General features: G+C 46.7%; 1 protein-coding gene across 1 annotated transcript in view; it reads left to right on the top strand.

The window, feature by feature from the left end:
• The window catches only part of ACAP3 (ArfGAP with coiled-coil, ankyrin repeat and PH domains 3), a 273,786-nt gene that overhangs the window by 154,400 nt on the left and 106,504 nt on the right, over nt 1–12,882 (top strand). The window contains exon 5 of the mRNA XM_078640379.1: nt 7,684–7,742. Within this exon, the coding sequence (XP_078496505.1) occupies nt 7,684–7,742 (59 nt within the window). The remainder of the gene's footprint in view (nt 1–7,683; nt 7,743–12,882) is intronic.

The following is a 12,882-nucleotide window of genomic DNA, read 5'->3' as shown; positions in this document are numbered from 1 at the left end:
CTATCGGGCTCTGTTTTGTGCCCTGGCACAGGCAGTCCAGAAAAAAACGGACAGCAGTGACAGCAGGCACATCGAAGTGTGCGTGCTCACACTGCTCACTTCTCACTTGAGGAGAAGTTACAGCATGACGTCATGCCAGGTGAGCGTTCTAGAGGAAGGGAAATCCTTTAAAGAGTCAAAATACAAGTCAGGCGGCACACTATGCTAAGCACGGATTTTTTAGTTTAAGTGTTTTTGAGCCACGCCCTTAACCTCTTCGATGCGTCGAACAGTGGGCGTGTGCGGAGGACGGCCGGGGACAGTCCGTTCTGCACACGCGTGGAATTCTTCCGCACCGCGGGGGAATTCCAGCCGCGTCGAAGCGGCTAGTTACATTGGCCACGCCCCTTTGAGAGACCCTCCAGTTTTTTCATCCCACTTAAAGCCCTGGTTGGAAGGTATTGATACGATGGGCTGTCTTGAACTGCCTTCATTGTGATGTGAATTTCTGAAGCTACAATCATTTTAAATTTCCTCACCTAGAGCTTCTCCCGCTTCCCTCACTATTCGGTGGAATGTCTGGAGCTTCCCTCAATGAGGTGGAGTGGTCAGACCTTCCTTCACTGTGAGGAAGAGTGCCCGTGCCTAGAAGAGGGGAGATGATGTGGCTTAATGGCCAGAGCTTCTGACTTCAGACCTGGGGATCCAGGTTCGAGCTGGCGTTGTCTCAACCTCCTGTGATTCTGGGTAAATCACTTAATCTCCCCGTGCCTACCAAAAAATGAATGTGTCGTCAACTGGTGCTCAAGTAAAGTGCTCTGATACCTTTTGGTCGAGTTTGTACTATATAAAACTGCAAAACATTTTTTTTAAACAAGTCCTCTTTCCAAGGTATATGATCTAGAGTTGATGTCGCCGTGTGGTGCTGTCTAGCCCTTTCCTCGCTATAACGCTTCCCTCCCCGTCAGGCGGAGTGTCTCAAGCGGCAGTCACTGAGGGGAAGTTCCTCGAGCTGCAGTCGCTTGGGTGGAGTGTCTAGAACCGATGTGTACTAAAAAACTGATTCCTCCAGACGTAAAAATTATTTTCATTCCCTCCCAAAAATGTATCAAAACTGGGCACGGGTTCAACTGTTCACATATGGAGCCATTTAAACATGCTGAGCCTTCCGTGGGAAACCATCTGTGCAAAGGTTTGTCACGCTGGCGAGGGGAGGGCGGTAGAAGCAATGCGTAGAAACCTGGCCCGACGCTGGTTTAACCCCCTCTAGAAATGGAGTTAGTCCAGTTCCCATGTTTGCCGCCCTCCGCCTCTCCATCTATGCCACTCGTCCAAGTTCTAGGCTGATGGTCCTGAATAACACGCCATCTCTGGAGTATGTGTCCAATCCCAGGGGCTGGTACTTGAAGGATTGTCTCCATACATATTTTATGCAAAAAAAACACAAACCAATTGGCAATAGATATAAAATAACTACAAGCCCAACAGTTATAACTAAATGCATCACACTAATGCCAACCATGAAATCTGAACAAAGCTTATAAAACGATACATAATAGTCGGTTTACTTTAATGCTCACGGTTGCAACCCAAAACTCTGTTGTGTGTGGTACAATTTAAAACATGGGCTTGTCCTTCCAAGCCCAGGCTTGGAAGGACAATAGGGGCAGTACATACAACTCTCTTTCCGCACACCTACTTTGCGGGCGTTGCCACATCTTGAGTACTTCAGGCGACATATCTGTCAGATTGTGGTCAGTTCCGCAAGTCTGATTATTGTATCCAGTTTTGAAGGCCATGTCTGGAGTATTGTGTTGAATATTGCGTACCATTCTGGCGGTCAGATATTGGTTCATGTGTCGAACATGAAAGCAACATCTAAAGTATAGAGCCCAGCTCTAGAAGCCTCATTTCCAAAATGGCGGCTTGTTCAAACCACAAGATAGATGAAACGGTGTAAATTCAATTTTCTAAAATGACTAAGCCTGGTGGAAGAGATTCCCTTGTTTAGTGGAAAAAAAGTTCGAGGCTAGAGGTGATAGTAGGAATGAAGGAAGATCAAGTTTGATATTTGGAACTTTTTTTTAGAATGTTTGGTAAGTGCAGAGAAACGCCAATCGCAGAAATCCTGGAGACCGAAACCATGATGAATTTCAAAAGGCCTGAGACAGACATGGGAGAGCATTTGTACTGAGACTGCGTTGGTATAGTTGGAGGCCATGAGGGATCTGTGTGGTAAGAGAGCAGACAAAATACACAATAAAGTAGATCTGATTGGACGTCGGCAAACTGCCAATAATTGATGTTGACAATCTTAGGCAGGAGTGTACAGCAATGATCCAGGTTGGCAATCTCTTCACATAAAATATTTACGATACGTTAAATGAATGTAATGGAACTAAATGGTGCTGATTATGAAATTCTGGCTTGGATCTGCCTTCCTCGGCCAACATTGGAAACCCTGCTGCAGAGGTTGCTACAAGTGCCAGTATACCCTCCTGGGTGATAGTGTGCTGTAGAAATCTGTATAACATAACAGTGGGGTGAGGGGACGGCTTCTTGCCGGGTGGTCCGAGGTCTTTGTGCTTCTTTGCTCAGAGACCATTTCAAGGTCCTTGTGTTCAGCCAACTATGTGCAAAATTTCTTGGCATCGTCTCTCCACTCCTTCTGGGTCTGCTGCTATCGTCACTTCTTTACCCACAGTGCCCTGTTTTCAAAGACAATAAGCCCCAGGAAGCATTCAGCCATTTCATTCTCCTCCCCCATTGTTCCCACTGAGATGAGGTCACTTCGTCTTATAAGATCCAGTGTTCTTTCAAAATGTTTCCTGGATCTTCCATCGCGCTTCAGGCCGCTAACGTGTGCACCAATGGCGGAACGCAAAATGACGGGGCCCCTGCGGAATGTCATGATCATGAGGGGCCCCTGCGTCCCCCTAACATCACAGATATAACATAACGTAACATAAAATGTGTATTTGTAAAGCGCACTTATCACCCGTGGGTCTCAAGGTGCTGAATAAAATATGTTTATTGTTACCCAACTCAATGGTACTCATTTTGTCACCCCGAGATGGATGAAAGGCTGAGTGGACCTGCCGGGATTTGAACCTGTGACCATGAGGTCGAACACAGGCCCCTGCAGTGGATGCATTAGTCCACTAAGCCACCAGACCCAGCATTTATTCATTGGCCTTGGATTGAATGGGTCCCCCTTGAAGAGTTGAGGGCCCTCTAAAGGGCTGAGGCATATGTTGCGCCACCGGAGGGTGCCGTTTACACACATTCTTGGCTTCACGCACTTCATTGAAGCCTCACTGATAGGCCACAGCTGGCCCCACGCACTATACTCCAGTGGATCCTCATTCATTCCAAGTCACTACCACCAGATACTACAAGTTATAATCACTCAAGCTCCATCGTGGCGGGCATGGTACGGTTCAATGGGGTCTCACCCGTCCCCATGACTTTCCCCAAAAATTAGTCTTCATCCAAAATCCATGGTCTCATGTACATTAATGGAGTCTCACTGTTCCCCAATACTGGCCTCATATGGTTAATTGGAGTCTCACCCGTTCCATCAGTGGAGTCCCACTTAACCCCAATCACCGCCAAATGCACATTAATGAAGTCTCGCTCCTTTTACACTAGCCTCACCCACTGCCCCAGAGACGGACTCCTCCTTTTAGCCCGCTCTCCCATACCTGTGCCCTGTACGCCACCCTGGACCACTTATGCCCTCAACATGGGTTCCCCGCTCCCTGAAACTCACCCGGGGAGCTCTGTGCTCTGCGTTTCATTCTGGGATCCATGCACTCCGAGCTCCATACTGGGATCTCTGCGCTATCAGCTCACCCCTCCACTGTAAGACTCACTCAGGGAGCCCTACACTCTGAGCCCCACATGGGGATCCTTGCACTCTGCGCCCCACACTGGGATCCCTGCATGCTGAGGCCCACATGTGGATCCCTGCACTCTGGGCCCCACACGGTGTTTCCCCACTTTGGGCCCCACACAGTGATCCCTACATTCTGGGCCCCGCACGGGGGTCCCTGCTCTTTGAGCCCCACACTGGGATCCCTGCATGCTGAGGCCCACATGTGGATCCCTGCACTCTAGGCCCACATGTGGATCCCTGCACTCTAGGCCCACATGTGGATCCCTGCACTCTAGGCCCACATGTGGATCCCTGCACTCTAGGCCCACATGTGGATCCCTGCACTCTGGGCCCCACACGGGTAATCCCTGCACTCTAGACCCCACATGGGTAATCCCTGTACTCTGGGCCCCACACGGGTAATCCCTGCACTCTGGGCCCCACACGGGTAATCCCTGCACTCTGGGCCCCACACGGGTAATCCCTGCACTCTGGGCCCCACACGGGTAATCCCTGCACTCTGGGCCCCACACGGGTAATCCCTGTACTCTGGGCCCCACACGGGTAATCCCTGCACTCTGGGCCCCACACGGGTAATCCCTGCACTCTGGGCCCCACACGGGTAATCCCTGTACTCTGGGCCCCACACGGGTAATCCCTGCACTCTGGGCCCCACACGGGTAATCCCTGCACTCTGGGCCCCACACGGGTAATCCCTGCACTCTGGGCCCCACACGGGTAATCCCTGCACTCTGGGCCCCACACGGGTAATCCCTGTACTCTGGGCCCCACACGGGTAATCCCTGCACTCTGGGCCCCACACGGGGATCCCTACACTTTGGGTCCCACACAGGGATCCCTACATTCAGGGCCCCGCCAGGGGATCCCTGCATGCTGTGGCCCACACAGGGATCCCTACATTCCGGGCCCCGCACGGGGATCCCTGCACTCTGAGCCCTACTCAGGGATCTCTACATTCTGGGCCTCACACTGGGATCCCTGCATGCTGCCCATTCGGGGATACCTACACTTTGAGCCTTACCCTGTGCCAGATGAATGCACACTTGCTCGGGGCACATGCCTCATGGCCTACCCGGGGTAGAAGCATGGAAAGAAGGGTTATCATCCCCCCCCCGTCCTTCCACCCATTATCCGCCTCTGAGTGTGGACTATTGACAGTTGAAAGTCGCATCTGTGATTCTGCATACAGGCTTCATATTGTAGTTGTTACACTCCCTCTGCCCCAAAATGGCGGAAAGCGTACAGTCACGATCCACCATAGCTACCCTTGCATCACTGTCATTAGCAACCTATTAGGCACGTTGGGTATGCTTAGAAGGGTTTGCAGAGGCGGTCTACACTTTAAAAGCAGAACAGAGAGAATGATTCATGCTTTCATAATCATAAAACCCTGTAAAGCGCCGTTGGACACCAATTCCGTGGGCAGTGATTGGCTAAGCTCACCTATGTTCCAAACTACACATGCAGTGCTTCGAAGAGTCCCAAAGAGTTTGACACGTTTTCAAGAGGCCGCGGGCGACACACTGGCTGTTCGGCTGTGAGAAGTAGTGTAAAGTAGGTGTTGATTCCAGCAGCCCGCAGTGTGAGCTCACTGACCTTGAAATATAGATCGAATGGACTCATTTAAAAAAAAGTGTATTTTCTTTGCCCCTTCTCCATCCATGCTCTTTGTTCCTTGACTGCAGGAATAAAGAGAGAGGAACCTTTCCAAAAAGCCGTGCCTAAATCCTGCTACATGGGTGTCATTTAGGGTTTGCAGCTGCGACCCCTGGCTTGCCCTTTGCGACCCTTGGCACTGCCTTTGTGACTCCTGACTTCAGAGGTGGCAAAGGCAGTGCAAGGAACACTGGGGCAGCTCCTACTTATGGATGTTGGTTGAGGCACCACTTTACTTGTTTTCAGTCCATTTTTTGCATTACACTCATAGTGAATAAAATCAGATTATTCACTATTACTGTAGTATGAACATGGAGTACAGTTCGCTGGAATGTGGCCCTATCTGGCAGATGAGGGAATCATGGATGACATCACAGAGACCTGACATAGACTAGGGGACACCAACACTAAGAAGGGACAAAGACGGAGGAAAAGCAGGATGTAACATGAGGGTAGTACAAAAATGCTTTTAAATGTATGTTCTGTGCATACTTGCGGGTGAGAGTGCGCATGTCCGAGTGTGTGTGTGTGTCTGAGTGGATTTGTGTGTATGTGTAAGCATGCGTGTATGAGTGCAATTAAAGGTTAAATGGCACGGGCGTGTGATGTCACTTCCGCTACCCTTATATTTTGGTGAATTGACGCCCATGGTCTGCTAATGCCTATAGCCTGGCACTGCCCCTTCCCTGTATCCTGAGATCCTTTATCACCACCATGTCTCTGCTGTCTGATCCCAAACACTGGGACCATTTATTTCGGACCCTAGCCAGGGCTCCAGGCCGACCCTTTTTTCTAGGGGTTGTAGGCTGATGGGAATAACACAATATCACAGAAGGGTCCGCAGAGTAGCGCTCTCAGCCCGGTGCTCTGTGTATTGAAGCTCCCACCTGTCAGTACCCCACAGCTCCTGGGCTGGGGTGCATGCAAACGCGTTGCACGAGTGTGCACTCACAGGCCTGTTTTTTTGCGCTCCCCGTGGCAAGAGTATGGCAAAGCTCCCCAAAATGGACCACCCCAAACGTTCAAGAACTGAGTTAGATCAGTAATCTACCCCGCCTAAAAAAGTTTAGACGTATTTTATGGCTCTCTAATTTTTTGGGGAAACATAGAATTACTACTTCCGGGAGGCACAGACAGATGGGGGGCTTCAATTGTTAAAATACCAGAGCATGAGGTTCCATGTTGCTGTCTTGAGCTGGGAGTGTTTTCCGCCGGTAGATGGAAGAATGTGGCACCAGATGGATGCACACAGAGGCCTGGAGAGGAGGCGGAGCGGATGTATTTACATTCTATTACTCACGCCTGCAGAAGCAGCGCCCTGAGCTCCAACCCATGTGCATGGGCTGTCAGCTCTAACCTAAGCAGGTCCAGTGGAGGGAGCAGCTTTTGGACTGTGCGCCCTCTGGCGAACAAGTGAGGAACAGCAGTATGAGCAGAGGTCAATATACATTTGAGTTGAAGAGGACTGGTGAGAAAAACGGAGGGGAAAATAGTGGTGGAGGAGAGTGAACCGGGAAGCTAATTTATGTGTGGCTTGGGGGATGGGAATGTAAAAAAGCTAGAGAGCAGGTGGTGCGTTGATAATGAATTGAAGAGATAGGAGAAAAGCTAACGTGTGTGGGCATACTTAAGTTTGGCAGAAGTGACAGACTGCAGGGGCGTACCTACCATTGGTGCAACAGGTGTAGTTGCACCGGTCCCCAGAGCCCGAAAGGGACCGTTGAGCCCTGCTAATTATTGTACACAACTACCCAGTAGCAGTCAATGGGCCAATCTTCCTTGCTTGCACCAAGGCTCGCAACATGCTTGCTGTGCTACTGAAAAATAGTGTGGCTGATCAGAAAGAAGGGAGGGTGCTGGAGAAGGAAGAACACCAAGCAACTATGTGGGTGATAAAAGAGAGGAGTAAAGGAGAGGGAATATAGACAGACACCTTTTGCAGAAGTGGAGGTGACAGACGTCAGAGGAGTATGTCGTTTGCCAGTAACACTTACATCTTAGGCTAGTCGGATCCATATAGAGCTTCACATATGTAATAGGGATAAATTACGTCACTGTAAAGTATCCATTCGTCTCAGGGTTGGTTGCACCCAAACTTGCCGCTTTTTGTTTCAGTGCCGCTCACCTTTTGTTGTTCTTTCTCCTTTTAGATCCTGTTTGACCAGGCACAGAGGTCTGTCCGGCAGCAACTGCATATCTTTGTGAAAGAGTGAGTATTCCACTCCACATGCTTTACATAGCTTTGCCACCCATGGAGATTGAAAAACGACCATACTCGTAAACAATGCATTGGAAGAAGAAAGCATTAAAACCAAAGGACAACTACATTTCCAATGACATATGTATGTGCACAGCAGTATTCACAACAGTTGCCTCATCAGTTGTATTATACTTCTGAGGAGCAGTCCTTCTATTCTGAAGAGTGATTACCACAGTTATTGCATGAGGGGAGAGGACAACCGAAGCACATCCTGTGCATCCATTATATTATTATTTGAAAAACAAATTCATTTAGGCAAAACCGCACACGTACCTCCGCGATCCTCAGAATTTGACCCCATGTCTCACTATGTGATGCAGATAATATCCTCGGTAGGGATGGAATACGTAAAGGCTTTAGTTTATGTCACAATGTATATGCATCGCTTTATGGAACGCAGTCTTCAAATATTCTTGAGTCATTCCTTGTGCTTTATCTGCATTAACCTGTAAAGGTATTTATTCCTTTGGTATGGAAGCTAAAAAAAGACTGTGTGCATTGAGCGCCCCCATAGATAAAACTGCACTTAAGCTGATATGGACGAATTGATAACATTATACATGCTTGTCTTTGGAAGACAATGCCTCTTGTCCAATCTTACGCTAAGAACTTCCACTGCTAGTCCAATAGTACTTTTTAAGTGTTAAAAGTTTGACCGTTTCAGAAATCATCATAGTCGCAATCCATTCTTTTCAGAGCTAATTTTAGATTTTGCCCAGGCAAAGAACTAAACAGCAGATAGTCACCAGGTTACTATTTTACTCTTAGTCACTAGGGGCCAGATGTAGGTAGAATTGATTTACCGATTCTTAATTACCGAATTTTACCGATTCGGTAATTAAGAATCGGTAAATCAGAGGGGTGGAGATGTAGGTATTCCAGATGTGCTGGAATACCGAATCGGAACAATTCGGTATTTACCGATTCGGTAAATACCGATTTTCACAAGGGTGCAGGGGGTGTCACTTTGACACCCTCTGGCCCCCCCAAAACAGGCTCGGGTGCCATGTGGCAGGCATACATGCCCTAAGGGCAGGTCTGCCTGTCATGTGGCATAGGTGTGCATGCACACATGTGCATGCACACCGGAATCGGTATTTTACCATCAAATTGGATTTGATGGTAAAATACCGATTCGGTAAGGCTTGTGGGACTCAGAAGAGTCCCACCTTCATCTCAGATTTACCGAATCGGTAAAAATACAGATTCGGTATTTTACAGAATCGGTAAATTTACCGATTCTGTAAAATAATGCCCCTACATACCATTTCTGAAATACCGGTCGGTAACGGCCGAAAATACCGATTTTCGGCCGTTACCGACCGACCTACATCTGGCCCTAGGTTGCTATTTTACTCTTTCTCTAATGGCAGTGGGGTCTGTTTGCTTTATACAGTAGATTGAGGCTTCTATAGCTTGAGCGTAAGTACTAGTCTGGGTGAGTTCAAGTCTCAGTACTTGGACTGGTAGTCCACCTTGACTGAAACCAATGATTTAAAGATTGTGTCTTTGATTTTACTAAGAACGATGAATGTATCTGCTTGGACTGATTCACTCTCCCATGGAAAGGTTTAATGGGTCTGATGGGTCTATTGGATGGTTTTGAAGTGTCTCCTTCTTGTGGCAGTAGTATAGAGTCTTCAGTTCTCTCAGGTGAGAGATGGTTTTCCCTTTACTTTATATTTCACTGTAAGATTAAGTTCTGAGATTACACACCCCAAGGTAGACATACTTACTTACTCCTTCTAAAGAAGCATCCCTATCTTCCAATGGCACTTTACAGTTTTCTAGGTTATTGAAAAAAAAAGCAATGAACGTATTCTTGGCAGCATTTGTTTTGCAAAAATGTAGTGACCGGTGTTAGCTGTGTTGAAGCCCCCTGGGTGATTGATCTAAAGCAACTTTTGTACAGTGGAGTGTATGTGGTTGAAATCTACTTATCACCAGATAAAATGATCTGATTTTACAGAATGTTTTGGGAAGATTGTGAATAGATCCAGCAGTGCAGGGACACCATAATGCCGCCCTTTATGCCATTTGATTGTACAATTGGGTGAGATGAACTTCCATCCGAATCCAGTGCTTCAAATAGACAGGTACTGTCCGGGACTGAGTACCTGTACTTTAATTCAAAATGTTCTGTTTATGTAATATTCTCCGTAGTTCTCCTGGAATATTTGAAGGCGTTGGTCTATGTTACAATGATGGTATAATTTAGAGCACTTAAGATTGTCGGGAAATGATGAATTGGCTCAGAAACTTGACTTTTCCGCTGGAAAAATATTATGTTGTTGTTAAGTGTTGATAACTTTAAGCGACTTCAGTACAACTTTTGTGAATACCTTACCTGTAGCTCAAGAAGAAAATCATTTTTAGGATTATCATTGGGTCTCATTTTATGTATTGGCAACAAAACGTTACCTCTCCAGCAAGTAGTAGTCTGACTATCAGGAATACACTTTTTAAAGAGGGGTGCTAAAATTATAACCCAGGTATGAGAATACTTTATTACTACACAATGGTATAGAGCTCCACAATACTGTATTTTGACACAAGGTTGAGGCAAGGCTGACACCACAAGTGCGAGCAGGCGTTACTGCCTGCACACACACAGCCATGGTACTGCTTGTAAACAAGACATTGCCACCTTTGTAAACTGAGCTTGAGTACCATGGGCAAGACTGGGTTTACTAACATAAATCATAGATTCCGAGTACTACAGTCTAACACAACTTTGACTGGCTGCAGGCAACAGCCAGAATAGTGACAAGCAAGTTAAATAGTATTGGCTGAAGAACCCACCTGGGCACTAAAGGAAAAGTTAGAAATGCTTGTTGCAAGTGCCAGACCGGGTAAACATAGGCAACCTGGGCATTACTGACTTCTCGTCAATTCTTACAGTTTTCTCTTAACTCACAGGTGTTTTTTGAACGTATAGGTATCTCCCCGAACCCCAACAGCTCTCTGTGAACTCCTTGGCTCTGGCTTAAATAAGGCTTGTATCTGGCATTTGTACTGCAAGACTTAGGCCCTGATTATGAGTATAGGTGCAATTTATCACCTCACATGATAATTAACAATATCAGGGAGTATGTTAATTATAGGGTGCCGTAAATAGAACCAATCACAGTTTTCTGGAGAACAACTTGCAGACTTCAAAATACGCATGGTACAATAAATACCGAACACATATCCCTAGTTAAATTCTGGCAGGTTTGACTTGCTGAAGTTTTACGAAGGTTGAGGTATTTAATGCATCTGATAATTATCGTATAATTTAAATACCTTCCAATTTGTAATTGAGATCTGTGTGTAAATAGGGGGTGGAATTAACTGACTTACTCATAATCCCGCCCTGTGCAGTAATAATAGTTACAACAATAATACAGTGCCAACGTAACATTTGAAAGAAAAAAACACTGAAATTCACTAGCTATAGCTATCTCTAGTAACTATAACTTGTGTCCTATGTTAACTATAGCTCGCACCCCTGCCTTGCACAGTCTTCTCATCAATAATATTATTTCAAATGTTACAGCAATGGTATCAATGATATAGAACACGTCATGAGTGATCCAATATGTGAGGAAATTAGCAGTGCATGGTGAAGGGCACACATTATAGTTACCTTAGGACACATGTTATTGTTACTAGAGAAAACTATAACTGGTGAATTTCAGTGAAATTTTTAGCTTACAACGTTACGTTGGCACTGTTATTTTCACCTAACTGTAATGTCACTTTAACCTTTGTTTTTTCAGTGAATTTCTTTTTTTTTTTTTTACAGCAAGTAATATTTAATTATCATATATAAAACAGGACAGAGACTTTGGCCAAGCACTGCAGGCGGTTAGCCGCAGTGCCTTGCCTACGGCCAGGCAATGCAGCCAATTCTTGTGCGCGGCGTGTGGTTGGCTGAAGAGCCTTTCCTGCTAGCTGTCAATCCTATGCCACACACTTGATAAGGGAAGGGGGGCACGGCCCACCACCCCAAGCCTTTATAGGGCCCGGGGACCCCATGTCCCAGGACCAAATTCTATTTTTTGAGGAGAGGAGTGCATGCCCCCCATCTGAGCCTTATTAGGCCCCAGAGACCTCATCTCTCAGAGCCAAATTCTAATTAAATGGGATAGAGGTGTTGGAGGCCCCCCCAAGCCCTAATAGGCTCTAGGGACCCCATCTCCTCAGGCCGAAATCAATTTATAAGGGGAGTGGGCATGCAACCCCTCTCCTGGAGCCTTAATAGGCCCAAGGGACCGCATCCCCCAGGGCCAAAGGAACCTTCTTAATTGGTGCCCACCCTGGACACCTGCCAAGCAACAAAACGTTGAGGACTGTGGGGGGAGGCCAAGGGCCCCGCGGATCCAGCCAACTCACCTCATGCTGCTGGCATTGGTTCCACCCAGTGGGAGCAGATGATTTTGTTTGCTCCTGCTGGGTGGGAGCAATGAGTGTTTCCATTCTAGGTATTTGCCACATCATACCAACTCATTAGGTACAGTTATGGAATATGGCATTTCTGTAAAGAACCAAAATACTCTGTAGAGAAGTTTGCTTGCTGGAGAGAATAGCAACGAAGGCCTCAGTTATTGAACATTCTTAAAGTATATATAACCAGCCTCACTGTCCCGAATAAGGCCTGTTCAAATTATAGAGGAAGTTGAAATTATGCTCCCGTACTAAGACAATAGCATTTAATTTTTCTTGCTCACAAGTTCTGTCTAGTAAAATTTCCAGACATTGGCGTAAAATCTTGAATGCTCAGTTTAAGGAGACATTACAGTCTACTCTCTTTAATTTGGGGAGAAACCTAGATCAGGACTTGGCTTTCTTCAATAACTGGCTGGTCAGTACCCTGGATATGCTCGCCCCAAAACAATTCACCACCTCTAAAAGAGCCAAACCATTTGCCCCATGGTTTTCGGAGGCACTAAAGGTGGAGAAATCCCTATGCAAAAAACTAGAGCGGAGATGGAGATCCTCCCATGACAAGGAGGCCACATCAGGCAGCCCTGAAACATTATCATACTTCAATTCGGAAAACCCAAAAATCTTTCTTTGGTACCTCCCATTTTGAAGCCTCTAGTGA

Source organism: Lissotriton helveticus, chromosome 5_1 (assembly GCF_964261635.1).
Source record: "Lissotriton helveticus chromosome 5_1, aLisHel1.1, whole genome shotgun sequence".
Classification (NCBI taxonomy): Eukaryota; Metazoa; Chordata; class Amphibia; order Caudata; family Salamandridae; genus Lissotriton; species Lissotriton helveticus.
The sequence above is the reverse complement of the archived record's forward strand: the minus strand, read 5'-3'. Positions and strand labels throughout refer to the sequence as shown.